The 27,048-nt window shown below is 40.0% G+C and overlaps 1 protein-coding gene across 3 annotated transcripts in view; it reads right to left on the bottom strand.

Annotated features, from left to right (window-relative positions):
- The window catches only part of ccdc175 (coiled-coil domain containing 175), a 60,022-nt gene extending 33,183 nt beyond the window's left edge, over window positions 1-26,839 (bottom strand). For 2 of the 3 annotated variants that reach the window (XM_072267862.1, XM_072267870.1), the window contains exons 1-8: window positions 26,746-26,839; window positions 24,215-24,300; window positions 21,294-21,405; window positions 15,030-15,165; window positions 12,878-13,106; window positions 11,983-12,105; window positions 10,924-11,033; window positions 9,764-9,845 (exon numbers count right to left, since the gene is read on the bottom strand). In XM_072267862.1, the coding sequence (XP_072123963.1) occupies window positions 9,764-9,845; window positions 10,924-11,033; window positions 11,983-12,105; window positions 12,878-13,106; window positions 15,030-15,165; window positions 21,294-21,405; window positions 24,215-24,300; window positions 26,746-26,806 (939 nt within the window). In that variant the 5' untranslated portion in view covers window positions 26,807-26,839. Of the gene's footprint in view, window positions 1-9,763; window positions 9,846-10,923; window positions 11,034-11,982; window positions 12,106-12,877; window positions 13,107-15,029; window positions 15,166-21,293; window positions 21,406-24,214; window positions 24,301-26,745 lie in introns of those variants that run through there. The other variant, XM_072267880.1, reaches the window with a different exon arrangement.
- Between the last annotated feature and the right edge of the window lie 209 nt (window positions 26,840-27,048).

Raw genomic sequence — 27,048 nt, 5'->3', positions numbered from 1 at the left:
CAGATTAAAGCTATAGACCAATTATATGCCCAGGTCAAGGATCCGGAGTTGTATAAGAAGAGGATGGAACTTCAAACTAAATTTAACCTTATTTCTACTTACCCGGTTGAATGCCAACTTTTGGGCAGTAAGAGTAAGTTCTATAGTCATGGGGATAAATCTGGTAAGTCCTTAGTTAACCAACTTAGATGTTGTAAAGCAAAACAACACATCACTAAAATTCGAATGAGTAATGGGAATATTCCTATGGACCATTCTGAAATTAATGATACATTCAGGAATTTTTATTCTCAACTTTATACTTCTGAATCCTTTAATGGTAATACCACTGTTATGCAATTTTTAAATAGCTTAAATATTCCTAAACTTTCTTCTGATCTCAAACATAAATTGAATGAGCCATTAGCCTTAGAGGAAATATCCTCTATTTCTGCTTTGCAGCCTGCTAAATCTCCTGGCCCTGATGGGTTCTCTGCAGAATTTTATAAATTATTTTCCTCATTGTTCTTATCCCAACTTAGTTTAGTTTTTTCTGATTCTTTTAAACAAAATAAATTGCCTGCATCATTTGATGAGGCTTCTATTATTCTTTCAGCAACAAAAGGCAAGGATCCATTAGAATGTGCTTCATATAGGCTGATCTCCCTATTAAATGTAGATGTTAAAATTTTAACTAAAGTTTTGGCCCGTAGGCTGGAGACTATTTTACCCTTAATTATCTCTGAAGATCAATCTGGTTTTATTAAAAATCACCTTCCCTTTTTTAATATTAGGCATCTTTTTAATATTCTATATTCATCCTTATCAGGGATTCCTGAATGTGTTACTTCTCTTGATGCAGAAAAGGCATTTGACCAGGTGGAGTGGCAACTATTTATTTACTGTTTCAGAAAAATTTGATTTTGGATATAATTTTATTAAGTAGATTAAGATACTATATTCTCATTCAATTGCATCAGTTTTGACTAATTCTCAGCAATCCCAACCGTTTGACCTTAAACGTGGCACCCGACAAGGATGGCCTTTAAGTCCTCTGCTATCTGATCTGGCTATTGAGCCATTGGCAATTGCGTTTTGCAGTTGTACTGAATTGACTGGGATCTGGAGGGGTGGTCTTGAGCATAACGTCTCTCTATACGCCGATTGTTACTTTTTATATCAAACCCGACCGCCGCCTCCTTACCTTTAATGTTTTCACTTCTTAATAAATTTAGTCAGTTATCCGGATACAAACTTAATCTACATAAGAGTGAACTTTTTCCGATAAATAAGGAAACACAAGCATTAGAATTTCAAAATCTCCCTTTTAAAGTAGTAAACAATTGTTTTACTTATCTTGGTATTATAGTAACAAAGAATTATAATCGCCTTTTTGAGAATTTAAATAATCTTTTAAATTTTACAAAACAGAGTCTAGCACAGTGGTCACCTCTGTCTATGTCTTTAATTGGGTGAATTAATGTAATTAAAATGTATATTCTTCCTAAATTTTTATACTTATTTCAATCTTTACCTATATTTATTCGAAAGTTTTTTTTGATTCTTTAGATTCTATTATCTCGTCATACCTATGGAAGGGTAAACAGCCTAGACTTAATAAAGCTCATCTTCAAAAGCCTAAAAGAGAAGGTGGCTTGGCGTTGCCTAATTTTCGTTCATATTATTGGGCAGCCAATATTCACAATATTATCTTTTGGTCCTACTTTTATAATCAGTCTGTTTGTCCAACATGGGTGGCAATGGAATTGAACGCTTATAAGAAATTATCTATTCCAGCTTTACTTGGATTTATACTTCCTTGCCACTTGCCAAAATTTATTATTAATCCTGTAATCAGGCATACTCTGAGAATATGGGCTCAATTTAGAAAATATCATGGCATTTATAGTCTTTCCCTTTCTAGTCCCATTCTATACAATCATTTATTTCATCCTTCTGTGCAGGATTCCACATTCCAAGACTGGTGTAGAAGAGGTATCAGGTGTTTTGAAGATCTTCTTATAGACAATTGGTTTGCAACTTTTGAACAGTTGTCTACAAAGTTTAATTTACTGAATACTCATTTTTTTAGATATCTTCAAATTAGACATTTCATTAGCCCTTTAATACCACATTTTCCTGAACAACCTGATAAAAATGTTGTAGACTTGTTTCTTCAAACGAACCCCTTGGGTAAAGGTTTAATTTCTACTATTTGTGTCAAATGTATGAATCTCAGACGAGCCCCTTGTGATAAAATTAAAACTGCTTGGGAGCATAACTTTGGTTTTTCTTTGTCTGACGAGGTTTGAGATTCAATTCTTAAGTCAGTCAATTCAGTTTCTTTATGTGCTCGTCAATTGTCTTTTGCAGTTTAAAGTCATCCACAGGGCTCATATGTCTAAAACCAAATTGGCGAAGTTCTATCCTGATATTAGTCCCTGGTGTGACAAATGCAAAGGAGGTGAGGCTTCCCTTATTCAAATGTATTGGGCCCGTCCTACTTTGGAAACATTTTGGAAAGATGTTTTTTTAACTTTATCTTCCATATTAAATTGTCATTTGGAACCTGATCTTTTGATCGCTCTTTTCAGTATTTCTCGAGACTCTGACAAGCATTTGATCCCGGGTAAACGACGAACATTGTCTTTTGCCTCTCTTTTAGCTAGACGTGCAGTACTCCTTAAGTGGAGAGATGTAGTTCCCCCTATTCATGCTCAATGGCTTAGGGAATATTATGTCTTGTTTAGATCTTGAAAAGGTTTGCTATTCACTTTTTAACTTGGACATGAAGTTCCATAAGGTGTGAGGACCTTTTCTTGAATATTTTCATAATTCTCACCTAGATTGACAGATGTATTTTTTTTTCTTCCCTTGATAGTCAGATCCTGCATTTCCAGCTTTCTTTGATTAGGTAGCAGGCTGCCTTTTTACTATTATTATTATTCATCTCTCTTTTTACTACAATATATAGTTCTGGGGTGATAAAAGTTTATCTCAAATGTCCTTCAAATATTTATATTTATAATGGTTGGCTTGGAGTTGGATAGTGGGTGCCTTCCTTTCTAATTTTTCATTTTTAATATGGGTGACTTGCTCATTTGTTAAGATATGTATTATTGCTATTTTTGTCTGTATTGCAATGATCCTTCTATTTATACTATTGATTTTTTTCTTCTACACTGTAGTTTGTGGAAAATCATAAATAAAATATTAAAAAAAAAGAAAAAACACGCTGGACTGTTTCAATGTGTACATTGTTTCAATATAGGTGCAAGGTATGGGTTTTTGACACTGATTTGAGAAATAAAGTTGCTTTTCTGACTTCACAGAAGTGGATCACAGGGGACCTCTAAATTTATTTGGCGTATAAACTATAAACAATAGAAAAGTGCAATTTCTGATAAATCCAACTTTGCCTATCATTAGAAAACAAGTGTTTTTTTGTTGCTTATAATGTGGAAGTTATCTTTTTTGGTGCGCTAAACAGGTACTGCAAATACTTTGTGTTCAATCTGGTGACCCACAGAGAAAAAAAATAGGAGATTGGTTAAAACATAAATCATTTGGGTATAGACCATATACCATAACCTTTACTGCTGAATCATATACCATTACGTTTATTGCTTCCAAATAGCAGTTGCCTGCAGAGCTCATAGCTGACATGTGATTGGTGCACTACAATGGAAGTCAGCATTTAAAGGACATGGCAGCCATAGTACAGCAGAATGAAAGATAATTGTGGAGGCAAAGGAAAACAGAGAACACATCTATTTCCTGTGTATTTGGCATTTCTGATTGACACTCATACCCAAAGTGGCCCATGGCGTGCTACTGCGAGAACTGGCCAATCGAAGTTTGCAGTGCCTTCCACTGAGGAGCATAACAAAGAGATCCTGCAACCATTGTCAATGGTGCTTGTGGTCAAAAATGACACCTAAAAAAGCATCTGAGTGCAGGCTGTGGATAAAACATTAATGCTCCAATGGGGCTGCTTTAATTCGTGTCCCCTTGCTGAGTTGTTGCGGGCTTTGCTCTTTGCTTGACTGTTAATAGTGTAGGACAAGTTTTTAAACAGCCAATTTCTTTCAAAAAGCAAGTACAGTAAAAGGCTGCTGCTCACTGGATCATGCAATTAAATACATGTTTGACTCTGGGAAAATGGCAGGTTTGCTAAGGTGAATCATGTTCAGAAGTGTCCAATACAATTTCTTCACAGTCACTAATCAATGATCATTTAATGACATGATTTAATCAATTTCAAGCACTTTATATGAAACATATCCAATTCAAATTCAATTTCCCAATATCTGATCAATCCTATCATTCAATCCATCAATTACAGATTACATTGTCCAGCACACAATTCCCTGCAACTTCCGCCATTTCCAACAGGATCCCACCACCAAGCACATCTTTCCCTCCCCGCAAATTTCTGCTCTCCACAGGGATCACTCCCTACGGGACTCCCTTGCCAATTCGTCCCTCCCCACTGGGCAGAATAAGTCCCACACCTGTCCTTACATCTGCTCCCTTGCTACCATCAGGGCTCCAAACAGTCCTTCCAGGTGAGGCAACACTGCACCTTTGAGTCTGTTGGGGTCATCCCCTGTATTCGGTGCTCCTAGTGTGGCCTCCTGAAACCTGACAGATTGGGAGACCACTTTGGCAGAAAAAGCAGGATCTCCTGCTAGTCACCCATTTCAATTCTATTTCCCATTTCCCATGAGGGTACACTCAATTTGGAGAATCAACACCTTATATCACGTCTGGGTAGCCTCCAACCTGATGGCATGAACATTGATTTCTCAAAATTTGTGGCAACTGCCCACCCCCTTCACCATTCCCCTTTTCTCATTTCCTTCTCTCACCTTATCACCTTATCTGTCCATCAGCCCCCTCTGTTGCTCCACCCTCTTCCTTTTCTTCCATGATCTTCTACCCTCTTCTCTCAGATTCCCCGTTCTTCAGACCTTTATCACCTTCCCCAATCAGCATCCTAGCTCTTTACTTCACCCCCTTCCCTTCTCTTAGATTCACCTATCCACCACCACCTTGTACTTCTTCCTCCCCTACCCCACCTTCTTGCCCTGACTTCTCATCTTTTTTTCCAGTCCTTATGAAAGGTCTTGGCCCGAAACACTGACTGTTTACTCTTTTCCATAGCTGCTGCCTGACCTGCAGAGCTCCTCCAGCATTTTGTGTGTGTTGTGGCAATTACAGGGTCATTTACTCACAGTACTGAAAGCATAGTCCTGGTTTTGTTTCAAAATAGTAAAAAGAAACATTCAGTCTGTTTTCATATCAACTATGGCATAAGGAAATAGAAAATTTTTGAGTTTGATGAGAGTGGAAAACCTCAGTGGTAAATTTCTTTTTCTCCTGTTCTTTCTGGGTCATTTTACCTACATTAGCGTACAAATTATTTGCATTGCACCTGTCATTGACTGAATATTTAATGATTCAGGTGCAGAGTAACTATTGTTGCAAAAGTAGATCAGTGGCTGAGCATCTAGAATGCGTACCTAATATCATACTTCCCACAGGCTTTCCGCCATCTGCAAACTATTATGGAAATCATATATAGGCCTCCAAATAGTAGCTAAAATGTGGGGTTCAGATTCCAAAGGGAGCTGGAAAAGGCATGTAACAAGGATAATGACATAATTGTACTGGGGGACTTCAATATGCAAAGGGAATGGGAAGATCAAGTTGGTGTCGGATCACAAGAGAGGGAATTTCTTGAATGCCTATGAGATGGCTTTTTAGAGCAGCTTGTGATTGAGCCTTCTTGGGGAAAGGCTATCTTAGATTGGGTTTTGTGTAGTAACCCAGCTCTTATTAGGGAGCTTAACATAAAGGAACCCTTGGGAGACAGTGATCATAATATCACTGAATTCATACTGCAAATTGAAAGAGAGAAGCATAAGTCACATGTATTAGTATTGCAATGGAATAAAGGGAATTACAGAAGCATAAGAGAGGAGCTTGCCCAGGTGGATTGGAGGGCAATACTGGCAGGGATGACAGCAGAGCAAAAATGGCTGAAGTTTCTGGGAATAGTTCACAATACTGAACTTAACCTGTTCACTAACAGATTTGACATTGTGGCCCCTGCCCATCCCACACATGAGCCATTTGTTGTCGGACCCCAACCAACACATATTCCACTCTCCCCTCTTACCCCTCCTCACAGGCCCCCACCCTGCTCTCATGACTATACCCCTTCCCCACACGAAACCACCACGGTGGGCTTCACGGCTGAACAGGTGAGAAGACAGCTGAAATGTCTCAACCCAAGTAAGGCTGCAGGACCGGATGGTGTCAGTACCAGGGTGCTCAAAGCCTGTGCCCCTCAGCTATGTGGAGTACTTCGCCATGTATTCAACCTGAGCCTGAGGCTCCGGAGGGTTCCTGTACTGTGGAAGATGTCCTGCCTCGTCCCTGTGCCGAAGACGCCACGCCCCAGCGGCCTCAATGACTACAGACCGGTGGCATTGACCTCCCACATCATGAAGACCCTGGAGAGACTTGTTCTGGAGCTGCTCCGGCCTATGGTCAGGCCACACTTAGATCCCCTCCAGTTCGCCTACCAGCCCCGACTAGGAGTTGAGGATGCCATCGTCTACCTGCTGAACCGTGTCTACGCCCACCTGGACAAGCCAGCGAGCACTGTGAGGGTCATGTTTTTTGACTTCTCCAGTGCATTCAACACCATCCGCCCTGCTCTGCTGGGGGAGAAGCTGACAGCGATGCAGGTGGATGCTTCCCTGGTATCATGGATTCTTGATTACCTGACTGGCAGACCACAGTACGTGTGCTTGCAACACTGTGTGTCTGACAGAGTGATCAGCAGCACTGGGGCTCCACAGGAGACTGTCTTGTCTCCCTTTCTCTTCACCATTTACACCTCGGACTTTAACTACTGCACAGAGTCTTGTTATCTTCAGAAGTTTTCGGATGACTCTGCCATAGTTGGATGCATCAGCAAGGGAGATGAGGCTGAGTACAGGGCTATGGTAGGAAACTTTGTCACATGGTGTGAGCAGAATTATCTGCAGCTTAATGTGAAAGAGACTAAGGAGCTGGTGGTAGACCTGAGGAGAGCTAAGGTACTGGTGATCCCTGTTTCCATCCAGGGGGTCAGTGTGGAAATGGTGGAGGATTACAAATACCTGGGGATACGAATTGAAAATAAACTGGACTGGTCTAAGAACACTGAGGCTGTTTACAAGAAGGGTCAGAGCAGTCTCTATTTCCTGAGGAGACTGAAGTCCTTTAACATCTGCCAGACGATGCTGAGGATGTTCTACGAGTCTGTGGTGGCCAGTGCTATCATTTTGCTGTTGTGTGCTGGGGCAGCAGGCTGAGGGTAGCAGACACCAACAGAATCAACAAACTCATTCGTAGGGCCAGTGATGTTGTGGGGATGGAACTGGACTCTCTCACAGTGGTGTCTGAAAAGAGGATGCTGTCTAAGTTGCATGCCATCTTGGTCAATGTTTCCCATCCACTACATAATGTACTGGGTGGGCACAGGAGTACATTCAGCCAGAGACTCATCCCACCGAGATGCAGCACAGAGTGTCATAGGAAGTCATTCCTGCCTGTGGCCATCAAACTTTACAACTCCTCTCTTGGAGAGTCAGACACCTTGAGCCAATAGGCTGGTCCTGGACTTATTTCATAATTTCCTGGCATAATTTACATATTACTATTTAACCATTTATGGTTCTATTACTATTTATTATTTATGGTGCAACTGTAACGAAAACCAATTTCTCCTGGGATCAATAATGTATGACTATGACTGTGACTATGACTATGACAAGATGCAGGATAGATATGTCCCAATGAGGAAGAAGTTCTCAAATGGCAGAGGTAGGCAATCGTGACTGACAAAGGAAGTTAGGGACTGTAGAAAAGCCAAGGGAGGACATATAAGCTAGCACAAGTGAGTGGGAGGTTGAATGATTGGGAAGCGTTTACAATCCAACAAAAGGCAACTAAAAAAGCTATAAGATGAAATATGGGGGCAAACTAGCCAATAATATAAAGAAGGATGCCAAATGTTTTTTTCAGTTATATAAAGAGAAAAGGGGAAGTGAGTGTTGATATTAGACCACTGAAAAGTGATGCTGGTGAGGTAGTAATGGGGGACAAAGAAGCGGCAGATGAACCTAATGGGTACTTAGCATCAGTCCTCACTGTGGAAAACACAAGCAGAGTGCCAGAGGTCTGTGAGTGTCAGGGAGCAGGAGTGAGTGCCATTGCTATTACAAAGGAAGAAGTGCTAGGCAAACTTCAAGGTCTAAAGGTAGATAAGTCACCTGGACCAGATGGACTACATCTCACAGTCCTGACAGAGGTTGCTGAAGAGATAACGGATGAATTGGTCATGATCTTTCAAGAATCACTTGATTCTGGCATGGTCTCGAAGGACTGGAAGACTGCAAATGTCACTCCACTTTTTGAGAAGGGAGGAAGGCAAAGGAAAGGAAACTATAGGCCAGTTAGCCTAACCTCAGTGGCTGGGGAAGTGTTGGAGTCTATTATTAAGGATGAGGTTTTGGGGTACCTGGAGACAAATGATAAGTCAAAGTCAGCATGGTTTCTGTAAAAGGAAATCTTGCCTGACAAATCCGTTAAGAGTTCTTCGAGGAAGTAACATGCAGGGTGGACAAAGGAGTCCCTGTGCAAGCTCCCAGAAGGTTAATTTACAGTTTGAGTCTGTGGTAAAGATGGCAAATGCAATGTTGGCATTTATTTCAAGAGGAATAGAATATAAAAGCAAGGAGATAATGCTAAGCCTTTATAAGACACTAGTCAGTCTGCACTTGGAGTATTGTCAACAGTTTTGGGCCCCATAGCTCAGAAAGGATGTGTTGTCATTAGAAAGAGTCGAGAGGAGATTCACGACGATGATTCCAGGAATGAAAGTGTTCACATATGCGGAGCGTTTGACAGCTTTGGGCCTGTACTCACTAGAACTTAGAAGAATGCAGGGTGATCTCATTGAAACCTACCCAATGTTAAAAGCACTAGATAGGGTGGATGTGGAGGGATGTTTGCTATGGTGGGGTATCCAGAACTAGAGGGCACAGCCTCAAATTTGAGGGGCAATCTTTTAGAACAGAGGTAAGGAAGAATTTTTTTAGCCAGAGAGTAGTGAATCTGTGGAATGCTGTGCCACAGACTGTGGTGGAGGCCAAGTCTGTGGGTATATTTAAGGAGGAAGTTGATTGTTTCCCGATTGGTCAGGGCATAAAAGGATATGGTGAGAAGGCAGGTGTATGGGGTTGAGTTGGATCCAGGATCAGCCATGATGAAATGGTTGAGTAGACTCGATGGCATGAATGGCCTAATTCTGCTCCTATAACTTATGGTCCAATATACAAGTTAGCAGTCTAATAGAAAAGCCTTCACTTGACTGGATGAACTTAACTCCAACATCTAGGACAAAGCACTGTACAAGAAGCACCCTTCCACATCTTGAGCTTGCACTACTTATACCACTAGTACCCTGCGCACTACAATTCTCTAAGTATTTTCACTAGAAAGATTGCAGAGGTTCATGACAAAAACTCACCACTGTTTCCTCAAGAATGTTCAAAGAAACGCAATTCCATCTTTGCAAGTAACTCCCACATTCCATTAATGAGTTAAAATACTAAGACTTTGTGGAACTTCTTTAAAATTCTAAGCATTTTCCTTAGTCTCTAAACCACATAATATTGTTGATGCTACCAAAAGAATTATTTAAATATATTAAAAAAAATCCAACCTGTAAAGATGTTGTCCGTAACTTTTCAATTTCTGTTTTATAGTATTCAATGAGGGCACTTAATTCATCAGTAATTTTCTCCCTATTCAAACAAAGTAACTTTTATTATTTAAGCAATAGTAACACTAATCACTTCTGCACACTGTACAACTAATCAAGTTGTGTTCTGTATTTAAGAATTTAACTACATAAAACCAATAAATAAGTCAGGTTCAATTACAGGTTACATTGGATGCAGAACAAAGTCCATTTGTCTCATTACAACTGCAATAATTGCAGTCAGCCAAGATGTTTTCCTATATATATTTATTATCAAACACACACGATAGGTTAGATTTAAACAAAACACATAGATTTTGCTTTAGATTTAAGTAAGCAGCAATTTCATAGTTAACTCCATTAAAAAAATACACTGGCTCTAAATATGCTCCTGGTAACTCTAGTTGGAGACTCAGCAGAAATCTTGGGAATAACTTCAAAAAACCAAGATATTATTTGAACTTCTACTAAGTAGCATGAGGAACATTGCCTTCCTCACTCCACTATCATTTTCCCCTCCTCACTCCCTCTCTCTTAGTCAATTCATTTTGTAACCATCCCTTTTTTTCCTCTTTCAGTTTCTGCTCCCTCCATTTTATTATTTTCTATTCCATCTCTTCTTGCTTTCTTTCTGCTACCTCATTCACTCCTTACATTTCAGCTCCATCGGCCCTTCCCTTTGGATGCGTTTTCCTCACCTTCACCTCAACTGCTTCTTCCACAAGTCCACATCCTTATCCTTTCTCCTCCTCCACTTGGCATTTTTACCTCCACTGCCTCCAAAATATCAATGTTATTATTCCCTTCTCCACAACCACACTCCTTTTCCTTTCCTAAGACATATCCTCTAGCACTCTACTCTTCAACATCTTTAAAGACTGATATGGGATCAGTTTTAATTGATAGAACAAGCATACCCAGAGGTTTTACTGTTTTGCATCTATGTGTGATGCTTACAGAATAAATTCGCTTTTTTCCTGCATTGTACATGCATATCCTTAAATTTAGTTAAATATAATGGAATAAAAGTACTTTCAGCACTGGTTTATTTTGCACCAGTGTTTTCTCTATTTTATAATAAACTGTGCGATAACATTTTATGAAATAGAATTTGCTTTTACTTCTTTTTAATTAGATCTTCAATTGTTTTCAATTTTTCATTGCGTTCACGTTGAAGAGACCTTTCTTGCTCTAGTAAAACTGTATTCTCCGCTCTTAATTTTGCTGCTTTCTGCAAATATTGGAAAAAAAACAGTAATTTACAACAATACTTAAGAGCAAAAATTTTATTCTATCCGGTGTGAATAGAAATGCAAGTGCAAAACTAATTCTACCCTAATTCTACCCAATCGTGGTTCAAAATGTTTATAAATGACAAAACACAAGCTGTAGCCTCACAGTTATTGCTCTAGAGTACAATGGATTCACTCTTCTTTCAACTATTATTTCTAACACAGCCTTCTATAAAGAGTTCCTCAATTTTCTTTCACAATAAGACAACTTATTTAGTACTTCATGTGATAAAAATGCCAAGGTACTTCATTGGAGTGTTGTCAAGCAGCAATCAGTTCACCATCCTCAAGCATCAAAAGATTTGTTATCTCAGTCTGTTGTTGGCCACAGAACCTCTCCCTCATTTATATTTGATTTTTACTTTCCTTGTACGCTCGTATATAGTTCCTTCCCAGATAGGACAGAGAAATGAGAGTCATTTATTTCTCTATCCTACTCCCATTTTGACTTCTCTATTGTTGGCTTCCTGTGTAATTGAAATAAAGCTTACATTTTATTAGGCATCCACCAGAATCAATTTCATGATTTAACAGTACAAGAACAGAATCACTGCTCCTATTTTTTTCTGGACAGTAGAGAAGTACTTGATTAATTCTTTCTTCTATTCCTTTATGACAAATACCATTCCATCTGCCTTCCACCCCTGTATAAATAATTCTGTTTGGTCTTTCACCTCCAGCTTGCTCTATTTTTTGTTCAAAGTCTAGTACACCTTTAACTGCTCAGAGGGAAGGTTATCAGTCTGAAACATAACATCTGGAGAGAGAAGCAGAATTAATCTGGTCACTGGTAAATCTGGTATTTTCTGTTTTATTTCAAAACTCTATCATTTATTAAATTTTATTTTTGCATTAATGATTACCTGTTCGTCTTACTGTAATTCTTACCTCTTCGTGGAGCAACATATTCTCATTTAACTTGTCCAGTTCCATCTTTAAGTCATCAAGTTTGTTTCTCTTTTCAAAATTTATTTTGTTCTGTTCCTGAAGCAGTTGGTGTACTTCAGAAAGCTAAAAGATTTACAATACGACAGAATAGCAATTACAAAGAAACGAACAGTTGAGAATTAAGGTGACAAAGTACCCAAGTCCACAAAAACAGGGATTTAACATCAATACCTGTGCACTTAAAAAGTAGATAGAACACACCCGAATTTCTAAATAATTTAGAAATAAAGTATTTCAACTCATTTAACTATTATTCATGTATATCAACTTAAGAACATACAGCTGTGGAAACATCAATTTTCAATCTTACATTCAATCTGCATCAGAAAATTTTAAAAGACTCAGAAATATGAAACTAATTAAAAGTATCTAAAAAAATGACAAAAATCTTATTAAAATTCAAGAACTGTTACTTAGCTTCTGCTCTAAAAGTCAGACCACAATTTGAAGAGGGCCTTTAAGAAAATATAATGCAGAAAACTTGCATGTTAGACTTTATTAGCATGGGGAGAGGAACTAATAATCATATTTATATGAAAGTAATAAGTGAGTTAATTTGAGCAGGAAACATTTGTGTAAATATCTCACTAAAACATAGTTTTCCATTATCTTTTAGACAACCCACAGTACTTAATGTGTGTCTAGGATAGACTAAGGGTGTCACTAGATTCCAATCACTGAATGATAATTTCATGTTGCTTACCCTTAATAAATGGTCAGGAGAACCATTATTTGAATAATGAGAAAAAATCTATGATTAATATTTTGGTATGTAAATTAATATTGAAATATAAAATAGAATTCCATCTATCTTCTTTAAAAATGAAGAATTTACTTTTGCCATTAAAGATTCCTTCGTGGTTTTAAATTCATTTCTTTTCTCATCCATTTTCTTTTTTAAATCTGCAATATCTCTGGTTACATCCACAATTTTCTGTTTTAGATCTTGTATGTTAGCATACATTTCATTCAATGTGATTTGCTTATTGGCTCGATCTCCCATCACATTATTCATTAGGAATATGATGTCATTGTATCGTGCTCCTGCCTCTTGTTGTATAGGGCTGAGAAAAGGAAAGATAAAAAGCACACAAATTATGATTGGAAATTCAACTTATTTATATATAAACATTTTTCAGTGACTTAGAAATTAATCACCAAGTTAACTCTATGGATTTGACTATTCTGGGTACATTTCCTGGTTCGCTTCCCATCTTCAATAAATTTGACTTATGCAAAGCCCTCCATCGCATCCTCAAGCATACCAAGTCTTGTTCATCAACACTCCTCACTTATGACTTGCACTCTAGCAATGCTCAATTTTAAAGTCTCCTCAATGTTACTCCTTGTCCTTTCTAAATCTAATTACCTTCAACCATAATCTCCGTACTCATTCAATTTTGGTAATTTGCGCATTCCCGACACTAAATGTTCCACCATTGATAGCTGGAATTTCAGCTGATTAAGGTCTGTGCTCTGCAATTCCCTTTCTCAAACAATTCACTTTTCTTGTCACCCCTTTTCATTTTAAACATTCTGTAAAATATACCTATTTTACTCCCAACTTATATAGCTTTACAAATCTTTTTGATGATTTTAACCATCTTAAAAGGCTCAATATAAATTGCTGCTGACTTTGGTAAAATGCATTTTGAAAATACTCATTAAATTTAAAAATATATTTCCATCATTCAAGGAACTGCCAGCTTACAAGGAAATACCAGATGATGCTATTGTAAAGTGAGATAATTATTTTTATAATAACACATAAATTTTATAACACCATTACATTAACTGCATTACATTTATTTATAAGACCTTAAGATATAGAAGGAGCAGAAGTAGGCCATTCGGCTCATCGAGTCTGCTCCGCCCCTCAATTATGGCTGATCCAATTTTTCCAGTCATTCCCACTCCCCTGCCTTCTCCCCATACCCTTGATGCCCTGGCTAATCAAGAACCTATCTATCTCTGCCTTAAATGCACGCAATGACTTGGCCTCCATAGCCGCCCGTTGCAACAAATTCCACAGATTTACCACCCTCTGGCTAAAGTAATTTCTCCGCATCTCAGTTCTAAAAGGACGTCCTTCAATCCTAAAGTCGTGCACTCTTGTCCTAGAATCCCCTACAATGGGAAATAACTTTGCCATATCTAATCTGTTCAAGCCTTTTAACATTTGGAATGTTTCTATGAGATCCCTCCTCATTCTTCTGAACTCCAAGGAATACAGCCCAAGAGCTGCCAGACATTCCTCATACGTAACCCTTCCATTCCTAGAATCATTATTGTGAATCTTCTCTGAACCCTCTCCAATATCAGTATATCTGTTCTAAAATACGGGGCCCAAAACTGCACACAATACTCCAAGTGTCATCTCACGAGTGCCTTATAGAGCCTCAACATCACATCCCTGCCCTTGTATTCTATACCTCTAGAAATGAATGCTAACATTGCATTCACATTCTTCACCACCAACTCAACCTGGAAGTTAACCTTTATGGTATCCTGTACAAGGATTCCCAAGTCACTTTACATCTCTGCATTTTGAATTCTCTCTCCATCTAAATAATAGTCTACCCATTTATTTCTTTCACCAAAGTGCATGACCCTACACTATCCAACATTGTATTTCATTTGCCACTTCTTTGCCCAATCCGCAAAGCTATCTAAGTCTCTCTGCTTCCTGAACACTACTCGCTCCTCTGCCTATCTTTGTATCAACAGTAAATTTAGCCACAAATCCATTAATCCTATAGTCCATACTCCATTTCCACTTACTTATAGATGGAAAATAAATTAATCTCTCACCCTTTCATTCTAACTCAAGAATTTGAGACAAATGCAATAATTATAGGAAGAGAGTTTGTATGCAATTATTGAAGAAAAAGTTCAAAATTTCCCTGGAAGATCTGGTGCTGCAGGAAACGTTGTGCGATAGTGTATGACATATAACACTGAAGGGTGTGCTGATGAAATATGCTTACCACAGAGAAGCATTTTCTTGCTCCAGCCTACAGTATTCCTTTTCAAGTTCTTTAATTTGTTGAGTCATCATCTCGATTTTGGCCTTCATTTCATTCAAGTGTGTTACTTTCGACTCTCGAGCAGCAGCAACAGCAGCTTAAAATAAAAAAGCAAAAAGAACAGAATACTAAATATAAATTTGGGAACGTTGCCAAATATTGAGTATAGATTATTGGAAAATACATCCTAAGGCTCTGATACTGTCTCCCATCACAAAAATGTGCTAGATTGTAGGTTAATTGTTGTCACCGACTTCAACAAGATCTGTGTGGATGAGTGTGGGCCTTTGAGAACATACTGGATATATCCAAGCCAAAAGCCACAGATGAACCAGAAGATTCATAGTCTACAGAGAACTAGACCTCTGGCATTCAAGACCATGTTTTGGAACTATACAAGAAGTCCAGGTACGACCTACAGAAGGCTCTATTAAGGGCAAAGAAAAGAATTCCAATTGAGGTTAGAGACAGAATCGGATGCATGCCATCTTTGGCAGGGTTTGCAGGCCATTACTTCCTTCAAAGTGAAACCTAACAGCATGAATGGCTGTGATGTTTCATTCCCAAATGAGCCCAACAACTTTTATGCATGCTTTGAAATGGAAAATAAAACTGTGTGAATCCCTGCGGGATCTGGTGACCCTGTGATTTCTGTCTCGGATGTAGATGGCAAAACATCTTTCCAACAAGTGAACCCTCGCAAGGTACCAGGCCCTGACGGTTTACCTGGTAGGGCTCTGAAAAGCTGTACCAACCAACTGGTGGGAGTGTTCAAGAACATCTTCAAACTTTCACTGTTGTATGCAGAAGATCCCTGCTTTAAAAGGTTAACAATCGTACCGGTGCCCAAGAACAGCAGAGTGAGCTGCCTCATTGAATATTACCCAGTGGCCTCACATCTACCATGATAAGCATGGACCTGGACCCATTGCAAATTGCCTATCGCCACAATCAATATACAATGGATGGAATCCACCTGGCTCTCTACTTGGCCTTGGATCACCTGGACAAAAGTAATACCTATGTCAACCTGTTGTTTATTGACTACAGATCAATGTTCAACACAATCATACCCTCAGTTCTAATCAAACTCCAAAACATGGGCCTCAGTATCTCCATCTTCAACTGGATCCTTGACTTCCTCATCAGGAGATCATAGTCTGTGCGGATCGGAAATAATATCTCCTCCTCGCTTACAATTAACACTGGCGTAGCTCAAGGATGTCTGCTTAGCCCACTGTTCTAATCTCATTACACCCATGATGTATGACTAGGCACAGTTCAAACGCCTTCTATTAATTTGCTGGCGACTCAACTATTGTTAGTAAAATTTCAGATGGCGATGAAGAAGTGTACAGGAGCGAGATATATCAGCTGGTTGAGTGCCGTTGCACCAACAACTTTGCACTTAACGTCAGTAAGAACAAGGAACTGATTGTGGACTTCATGAAGGGGAAGCCGATTAGTCCTCATCGAGGAATCAGAAGTGAGAAGGGTGAGCAGCTTCAAGTTCCTGGATGTCAAAACCTCAGAAGATCTATCCCGGGACCAACATACTGATGCTATTACAAAAACGACTATATTTCATTCAAAGTTTGAGGAAAATTAGTACGTCACCAAAGACACTTGCAAATTCCTACAGGTGTACCATGGAGAGCATTCCAACTGGTTGTATCACCGTCTGGTATGGAGGAGCCACTGCACAAGATTAGAAAAAGCTGCAGAAATTTGTAAACTTAGCCAGCTCCATCTTGGGCATCAGCCTCCCTCGCATTGAGGACTCCTTCAAAAGGCAGTATCCAATATTATGGACCCCCACCACACAGGACATGCCCTCTTCTCAATGCTACCATGAAGGAGGATGAACAGGAGCCTAAAGGCATACACCCAATGCAATTCTGGAATAGCTTTTCCCCCTCTGCCATCAGATTTCTGAATGGACAATGAATCCATGACAACTACCTGAGTATTTTTCCCTCTCTTTTAGCACTATTTATTTAATTTATTTACACGTTTGTACATACAGTATATATCAACACACTCTCCTCTTGTTGTAATTTAGTTTTTTCATTATGCTTTGCAGTGTACTGCTGCTGCAAAACAACAAATTTCATGACATATGCCAATGATATCAAACCTGGTTCTGGATTGACAACCATAAATTAGACCTAGGAAAGGCAGGTGATAGGCAAATCAGAGTGGAGGTGAAGGGTATACACCTTTGCTTAAAGAACTATGAATTGTTACAATCCCTCCCCCACACCCACCCTGCCAGGTAGCTCTGAATGCTCTGCCAATCAGCATATTGAACACTAAATAGAAAATGTGGGCACATGGAGCAAAAATTGGAATAGAAGAGTGCTGATTATTGACATCAGGAGGAAGAAGCCAGAGGTCCATGAGCCTGTCCTCATTAGGGGAAAGGAGATGGAGAGGGTCAGTGCATTAAATTCCTTGGACTTAACATATCAGAGGATCTGTCCTGGGACCAGCACGTAAATGTCATCACAAAGAAGGCATAGCCATGTCTCTACTTTCTTAGAACTTTGCATAGATTTGACACATCATCAAAAATCTTCGAAAAATATCTTTAGAAGCACAGTGGAGAGCAAACCAATTGGTTGCACCACATAGATATAGTTGATTTTTGGGGTTCACTGAAGTGGTTTTAGGAATAGAGCAGAGAGTTAGGGTTCACTTCAGGCTTCACAGACAGAGATGGGGGTGGGTTAGAGGTCAGGCCGGAGCCTCGGCATTTGCTCTGTAGTTGGCTAGTGATCAGCATGAATGGATGCTAGGGTGCAAATGCTGTGATCGAAGACCCCAGCAAGCACAAGGGGTCGTGATTTCCCCAGGTCAGCAAGCCACTCAAAATTGGCAGGTCCCGATTCAGAGATCTGTGTGGTCAGGAGGCACTAGGACCAGTGACCCCATCCCCTCCCAGGTCGGTGAATCGGGAACACAAAGCCCAGAGTTCGTGGTCTTGTTAATGGTAAGTTCTAGGATCGATTCCAACTATTGAAGCTATAAAGTCAAAGTTACAAGTCTGAGTCTGAGCCAGCAAGTCCAGAGGTCTAGGCTCTATGTCTGAGTCTCTGCGTCTATGTCCACTAGGGAAGTCAGAGACCTGATAATCTATGAATCTACACTGGAGGCTGGAGGCCCAGGGGTGGCCTGTTCTAGAGGTAGAGGCTTGTCTGTGCTTGTGAGTGGGTGGGAGAGAGGAAAAGGGACTTTTTTTTTTAAACTGTTGTTTTGTTTTGTTACTGTTGTGTTGTTGTTGTTGCTTGGATTGTTCTGCTGAACATCGTGGGCATATTATGTTGGTGCCAGAATGTGTGGTGACACTTGCAGGCAGCCCTCAGTACATCCTTAGGTCATGTTGGTTGTTAACACAAACACAAGAACATAAGAACATAAGAAATAGGAGTAGGAGTAGGCCATCTGGGTTGGCTAATCTGGCCTACCTGCCTTTTCCCCATAACCTTTAATTCCCCTACTAAGCAAAAATCTATCCAACCTTGTTTTAATTATATTTACTGAGGTAGCCTCCACTGCTTCATTGGGCAGAGGATTCCACAGATTCACCACTCTCTGGGAAAAGCAGTTGGTCCTCATCTCTGTCTGATGGATCCATTTCTTTCCAGATGCCTTGCTATTTCTTCTTTAATGATAACTTCAAGCATTTTCCAAACTACGGATGTTAAACTAACTGGTCTATAGTTACCTGTCTTTTGCCTGCATTCTTTTATGAACAGTAGTGTGACATTAGCTGTCTTTTAATCCATTGGGACCAGCCCAGAGTCCAGAGAATTTTAGTAAATTATCACCAAAGCCTCCACTATAACTTCTGCCAGTACCCTGGCATGCATTTCAAGAGGACCAGGGGACTTGTCTATCTTCAGGCCCACAAGTTTGCTCAGCACTACCTCTTTAGTGATAGCTATTGTATTGAGGTCCTCACCTCCCATCGCATCCATAACATCTCTCTTTGGCATGTTAGACGTGTCCTCCACCATGAAAACAGACACAAAAGAGTCATTCAAAGCCTCTGCCTTTTCCTCATTATCCAATATCAATTCCCCTTTCTCATCCTCAAAGGGACTTACATTCACTTTAGCCACCCTTTTCTGATTTATAGAACTATAAAAACTTTTACTATCCATTTATATATTTTATGCTAGTTTATTTTCAGAATCTAGCTTCCCTTTCAATATTGCTCACCTAGTGGTACTTCGTTGCTTTTTAAAGTTTTCCCAGTCTTCCAGCTTCCCAGTACTCTTGGCGACTTTGTATACACGGGTTTTTAGTTTGATGCCTTCTTTTATTTCATTAGTTATCCATGGCTAGCTCTCCCCACCCTTACTGTCCTTGCTTTTAACTGGAATATACTTTTGTTGAGCACCGTGAAAAATCTCTTTGGAAGTCTCCCACTGTTCCTCAACCATCCCACCATATAACCTGTGTTCCCAGTCTACACTAGCCAAATCCTCCTTTATCCCATTGTAGACTCCATTGTTTAGGCATAATACACTGGTTTTAGATCGAATTATTGCACCTTCCATTTGTACAAGAAACTCAATCATACTGTGATCACTCTTTCCAAGAGGATTCCTAACTACAAGATCACTAATTTAACCTGTCTCATTGCACAGGTCCAGATCGAAGCTAGCAGGTTCGGTAACATGCTTTTCAAGAAAGCCATCATGGATGTATTCTATGAAGTCCTCCTCAAGACTGTCTCAACTAACTTGATTCACCCAATCTATGTGAAAGTTAAAGTCCCCCATGTTAACTGCCTTTCTATTCTTACATGCCTCAGATATTTCTCCGTTTATTATCTGTGCCACTGTATTGTTATTATTCGGTGGAATTTGGAAGAATGTGGTGGGGGGGGCCTGATCTTATTGAAAACTATCGAATGTTGAAAGGCCTAGATAGAGTGGATGTGGAGAGGATGTTTTCTATAGAGGGGAATTCTTGCGCCAGAAGGCACAACTTCAGAGTAGAGGGAGGTCCATTTACAATAGAGATGAGAAGGAATTTCTTCAGCCAGAGGGTGATGAATCTGTGGAATTTGTTGACACAGGCAGCTGTGGAAGCCAGGCCATTGGATTTATTTTAGGTGGAGGTTGATAAGTTCTTGATTCGTCAGGGTGTGAAAGGTTATGGGGAAAAGGAATAGGAATGGTGTTGAGAGGGAAAAAGATCAGGGATGATGAAATAATGGAGCAGACTTGATAGGCCGAAGGGCCTAATTCTGCCCCTATATCTTATGGACTTAAGGTTTTTCATTGATTCTATTGTATTTTTTGTATTTACTGTGCTTGCCTACAAGAAAAGAGGTCTCAGGGTTGTATATGATGGCATACAGTATATGTACTTTGATAAGAAATTTACTTTGCACTTCGAAGTAGCAGGGGTCTGTGGGGCTCAGAGTGTTTCCTGATTTTAATTCTCCAACTTTACTCTTTTCTCAAGAGCTCTGTCTTCATTTTAGTGAACTAATCATTAATATAAGAGTATAAACTTACTCTTATAACTGCCTCAATTACACCTTCCCAAACCATTTCCTACTGGAACTTTACTCTATTCTTCCAACTTATTTGGCTTTTCTGCAAGTCTCCTGACAACACTACCATCCAACAAGTACTTCTGATGAGTCTTGAGTCTCCTTGATTGATGATTGTTCTCCACCATGGAAGACAAGCCAAAGCTGTTTATTTCCTCTGCAGTTAACTCTCACCTCTTCCCCTTCTTCTCAGAATCCTGTCTGCTTGGTCTCTATTTTCCTTTCTTCAGTTATGCATCTGATAGATTCCTCTTCCAGCATCTACATTATCAGGACCAAACATATTATCCTCACAACACCAGTTCCTTCAGAATTCGGAAGGGATGATTCTCTCCAGAATATCCTAAACTACCATCTCATCTACCAACACAAGTGGAGGGGCTGCAACATCCAGCCTTTTGTATCCTCCTTCCCTTTGTCAAAGAAGCAAACTCTCAGCAAAGTATGTATCTCTTACAATTTAGTGATGTTTTTGCCAATCACAATGAGCTCTCCTCTACCTCTAGCAGACTAGATATAACATGCATTAAAATATATATTTGGGTAGAGTTCAATAATTTCTATTCATTTTACCTGTTTTTTTTCCAGGCATCTAAAGATTTTGCTGCTCAAATTAGTCATGCAAGAAAGGAAGTTGCATTGCATTTTCTTACCTGCTATTTGTTGTTTTAGTTTATTGGGAAGTATAGAAAGTGTGTACCGTAGTTTACTGGCTTCAATAGTTTCCACTTCAAGTATTTCATGGATGGTCTTCCTGGCTTTTTCCTGGACAGTACAACAACTTTTATTTATAAAACATATTTCCCAAGGTCCTCCACAGGTACATTATCAAAACAAAGGTTAACATTAAAATATAGTGGAAGAAATTAAGGCAGTCTCCAAAGAAGGTAGCTTTAACAAGTAATTTAAAGAAGGACAGAGGAGTAGAAGAATAGAAAAATGTAGGGAGTAAATTCAAGAGCTCAGAGTAAGGGCAGCTGAAGGTACAACCACCAACAGTAGAGCTAATATACTCAGGGATGAGCAAGAGGTCAACATTGGAGGAGTGTAGACATTTCAGAAGTTTACTCAGCAGGTGGAGAAAATTAAAACTAACTAAACGGCAATATTTTAAAATAATTTTGTAAACTCAAGGCATTGCTTAATTTGGACACAGTGTAGGTCACCAAGCACAGAATGGATGAATGTGACCTGGTGTAACACAGCAACACACACAAAATGCTGGACGAACTCAGAAGATCAGGCAGCATCTACAGAGGGAAATGAATAGTTGATGCTTTGGCCCAAACTGAAAGTGGTGTAACATAGGCTATAGACACTACACATTACACATATCTGTCAACTAATGGCATGGACTTTTACACTTTAGAATACATACTGTACATGGCATTTCAGGAGTGGAAGTCAGACCCATTCACAGGTCCTGAAATGAAACATGTAACTCCAAAATGAACTTTAGTTAACATAGGACCCATACCCTAATATATAAAGAACCTATCAGCTATATAGTCCTTATAGTCCCTTGCAGTCATGCTGAAGATCTAACAAGTGAACCAGGGCTTACTACATTACTAAGTAACACCCTTCTGGTAATATGTGTAGAGTCACCATTCTCTTTGCTAGATTAGTTGGAGTTGCAGCAATAATTTTACAATTTTAATAATTAGCTTTGAACATCACCATGTCAGGAACGTTGACCAATTTCTGTACATTACTTATCTGGGATGCACCTGATGCTGACAAGGCCATCATTTATTGGCCATTCCCAAATATCCCTGAGAAAGCACTAGTGACTCTTCATCAGAACAGAAAGGCCACGCACCTGAAATGTTGCACACACAAAATACTGGAGGAACTCACCAAGTCAGGCAGCATCTATGGGTTGGTGGGGGGGGGGGGATAAGCAGTTGATGTATTGAGCTGAGACCCTTCATTTGAAATCCTTCAGCATTTTGTGTATGTTCAAGATTTACAGCATCTGCAGAATCTCTTGTGTTTATGACCTTAAATGCTAACTTTGTTTCACTTTCAGATTTCTGTTATAGAATATAGCACAGGAACAGGCCTTTTGGCTCACAGTGTTGTGCTGAACTAACTAAATTGGTAATCAAATGCCTGCTGAAATAATCCCTTCTACATACACAATATTCATGTTCTTCTAGTTCATGCGCCTGTCTAAGATCTTCTTGAATGGCCCTATCATGTTTGACTTCACAACCACCCCAGGCAGTGCTTTGCAGGCACCTACCATATAGTGTAAAAACTTGCTCTACACATCTCCTTTCAACTTACTTCCTCTCACCATAAATTCATGCCCTCTAGTGTGAGACATTTTAACCATGGGGAAAAGATACTGGCTGTCTACTCTTTCTAGGCCTCTAACAATCTTATTCAACCTCTATCAGATCTCTCCTCAGTCTCTACTATGCCAGAAAAAAACAACACAAATTTTTCAAACCTCTACATATAGCATACGCCCTCTAATCCAGGCAACATCCTGGTAAACCTCTCTGTACCCTCTCCAAAGTCTCCACATCATTTCTACTATAGGGCAAACAGAACTAACGCAATACTCCAGATGTGTTCTAACTAGAATTTTATAATATTGAAACATAGAGGCTGCAATGTTACTTCTTGACTTTCAATCTTAATTCCTTTATTCTTGAGTGGCCCTACTAACTCTCTTGTTATTCTCTTACTCCTGATATACATATAGAATGTTTGGGAATTCTTTTTAATCCTACTTGTCAATGATTTTTTGTTGAACTGTGATGTACATGGCAATAAACAAATCTGAATCTGAGAAGTATGTTATCTGTTACTGATATCAGGGCTGTAGAATATGCCCATCAGACTAAGCTATACCAATGGAGAGAGGAAACATTCAAATTAAACATGAGGGGTTGGTCCTCAAGCTTGCATTTGATTGTAGAGAATAAGTCAGATTGGAAGCAGCATGGAAAATTAAAGTGGCAGGCAACACTTCTTCAGACAGGTACTCCACAAAGTGATTATTCAACCTACATTTGGTTTCTCCAATGTAGAGGAGGCCGCCTTGAGAACACCAAATGCGTTACATTAGCTTGGAAGAAGTGTAAGTGAACCATCGCTTCATTAACTATGGAGTCTGTTGGGGTGGAAGGTAAGGACTAGGAGAAGAGTGAAAGCAAGGATGCAGAAAATGGATGAGATGCAGTTAAGGTCTCTGCTCACTTTAGAAGAGGGGAAGCCATTTTAAAAGAAGGAAGACATTTCAGAGATTTTGCCTAAAGTCTCATCACAGTAACAAATGCTGCTAACCAGAATATATTCATTCTCCACATTTTTCCCAGATGACCAAATACTTTATAAAGAAGCAGACTGTCACATAACATTCTGCTGCATAAGTTATTAATCCTATTATCATATTTTAAGACCACACATTCTTCCATTTGTACCAGCAAATCCGTAATTGATCACTCAAATAGAACTTGCAAAAGACAAACTTTAGTATGGGGCCCATTGAAATATTAATTATCACCATGCTATACAAAATCCACTTATTATCTATCTATCTTATCTATCTATTGCTCACCAGCTCATGAACTCCTTCTACAATTTTTGCAAAATGTCGAACAGTACCATTTTCAAAACAAATTCCTTTGTCTTTCAGTTGTTTTTCTGGAAAGAATATACAATTTTAAAACATCATAACATTCAGATTCATTATCAATATTTCATTTAAATAAAATGGTGAGTTTCACATAAAACATACATTTTAAACTTTACCTCAGAGTATTGAATAAAACTATTCATTCTCCCTATACTGTATTTTCCTGTTGACATGATGCTAAAAACATATACTGTATCTTAATGGGTCCATGAGTACAAAGAAAACTATAATGGTGTGATTTGTGGAATCATCTGAATCGTATTTTTCCTGGTGTTACAGACAAGCTTAATACCTAAATTAACCTTAGTGAAACAGATAATTCAGTCAATGTGCAAGACTGTACTGTGTACATATTGGCCGAGCATCATTTTCCAACATTTCAAAAACAGCTTTGTTTCAAAAGAATCTAAATATCTGAAAAAATCTTCTCTTCTTAAATGTATTTCCCCTAGTTTTCGAATTCTCTGTTGTGGGAATATAACTGACTCAAGTCAAATGAAATAAAAATACATAATAAACATCATGAAAGTAAGGACAGTCTTACAACCATATACAGGTACTCCTGTTGAATAATCAATCCACTACATACAATTTTTTTCAAGACACATCATTGAAAGGAGGGTTCATAAAAACAGGGATCTTCTGTGAGGTGTACATCATTGTCCATAAATGTGGAAAGTGTGATTTAGAAGATGAGAAGCAGAGAGACAGGTGGTCATGAAGAAAGAGAGTGAGAAGGATAAGAGAAAAGGGCCACAAGAGGGAGAAGAAAAAATGAAATCTAATGTGTTAGGGAGTAAATGTGGGTAATCAGAAGGTAAGGGAAAGAGGTGGCTGAGCAAACTATGGACTGGGAAGATGGAGGAAGAACATGATTGAGAAACAGATGTGGGGGAAGTCAGGGCAGATAAGAGGGAGGGGAAAATGGGTATAACATTGGTAGATGGAGATGGAGAAGCAAGGTGGAGGTCAGGCTGAAGGGTGGGGGAGTACGGAAAGAAAGGAGAGAGAGTGAAGTGGGTATTGGAGGAGGCAAGGATGAAAGATGAAACAAGGGATGTTGGAAGAAGAATTGGAGGGAATTAGGAGCTGACAAAAGGGGATGAGAAGTTTGCGTATGCAAGAATGAAGAAGTATTGAGAAGGAGGAAATGTGAACTGAATGTTACAATAGTAAAGAAAGGAGTAGGGAAAAAAGAAGTGGGATAGCAGGCTTGATGTCTTGTTATGTCAAAGTTGCTGGTACTGTTGCTTGAGTTTCCAGCATCTGCAGAGTTCCCTGTGTTTGTCTCGTTATGTATTAAGATACTATGGGTGAGTGTAATCTATTTGGTATGGTCTGTCGGAATGGGCAAATGGGGAAGATCAGAAAAATCACAGGATGTGGGAAGTCAGCAAAGGGGCTGTTCAGGAGCCAGTTGAGGTTGGAATGTAATAGTTATGGGGGTGGGGACCTTTTTAAGTTTGTAAAGTAGACAGACAAGTGGGCAGGTACATGAAGAATCGACAAGAGGAGTGAGAGGAGAGGTTGGGCAGAGTTCCATCTGTAAGGAAGGGAAAGAGTGAGTAATTGAGGAAATAAGGAATGAGTTGAAAGGGAAGGGGAAAAGTTGACACTGGTCAGGGGTAGAGTGGGCATTTGGAAGCGAAAGTGGGCAGATATGGATGAGAGAGTAGCACAGCTAGCAGAACGGATGCCTCCCAACTCAAATGACTTTGGTTTATTCCTGACCGCCAGTGCTGCCTGTGTGGAGTTTTCATGTTCTCCCTGTGGCTGAGTGGGATTCCCCCCCCCCATGTATTCTGGTTTCCTCCCACATGACAAAGACATGCGGGCAGTTTTCTTTTTGAATTGGCCAACATCCCATATTGTGTTAGTCAGCTAGTAAAATCTAGTGAGGGTTGATTATAATTGAAGGTGTGGGCTAATAATAGAGCAGGCAGGCCTGGGGTGGGGGGGGGGGCGTGAGTTGGAGCAATGGGGTGCAGATAAGTGGGAGTTTGTGGGTGGGGCAGGAGGACTAGTTGTGGAGTGAAGGGCGTGGAAGAACAGAGAGAAGTGTGAAGTGCTGAGGAGTGATGGAGCGCATGCTAGTGGTATGAGGGTAATGGGAGCATGCTGGCGGGACGGCTGTGGTCTGACAGTACCGGGAGCGTGGGGATTGGGGCAGAGAGTGAGGGTGGGACTGTGGTAATGCGGATTCATGCTGGTGGGAGAAGTGTGAGGTTTCTCTATGTGAAGCGGGGATAGGAGGAGGAGGAGGAGGGGGAGGGGGAGGGGGAGGGGGAGGGGGAGGGGGAGGGGGAGGGGGAGGGGGAGGGGGAGGGGGAGGGGGAGGGGGAGGGGGAGGGGGAGGGGGAGGGGGAGGGGGAGGGGGAGGGGGACTGAGAATGGGCCCTCCACTCGTCAGTTTCTTGGAGCACGACCCGGCAACAAGCTCCCCCCTCCCTTACCCAGCTCCTGCAGCCGCTCTAGCGCGAGTTTCACGGTGCGTGGTTGCACACTCCGCTCCATGGCGGCCCAGCACTCGCTCCCCGCTCAGTCCACACGCCGGGTAAACACAGCGTCTCCCTGACAACAAAGCACGCCAAGGCAACTTCCGGCAGAGAGGACCCGAGGGAAACTTTGCTGCTGCAGTTTATTCCAGCATTTACCTTAACAGAACTTTGGGATAATAAATCTTTTGTACACTACTCTTCACAACTATTTGAATGTACTTGAACTTAATTTCTGAACAGCAATTATTGCTGTTAAAT

Source organism: Mobula birostris, chromosome 1 (assembly GCF_030028105.1).
Source record: "Mobula birostris isolate sMobBir1 chromosome 1, sMobBir1.hap1, whole genome shotgun sequence".
In the NCBI taxonomy this organism is placed as follows: Eukaryota; Metazoa; Chordata; class Chondrichthyes; order Myliobatiformes; family Myliobatidae; genus Mobula; species Mobula birostris.
Note: the sequence above shows the minus strand (reverse complement) of the source record. Positions and strands in the feature narration are given on the sequence as shown.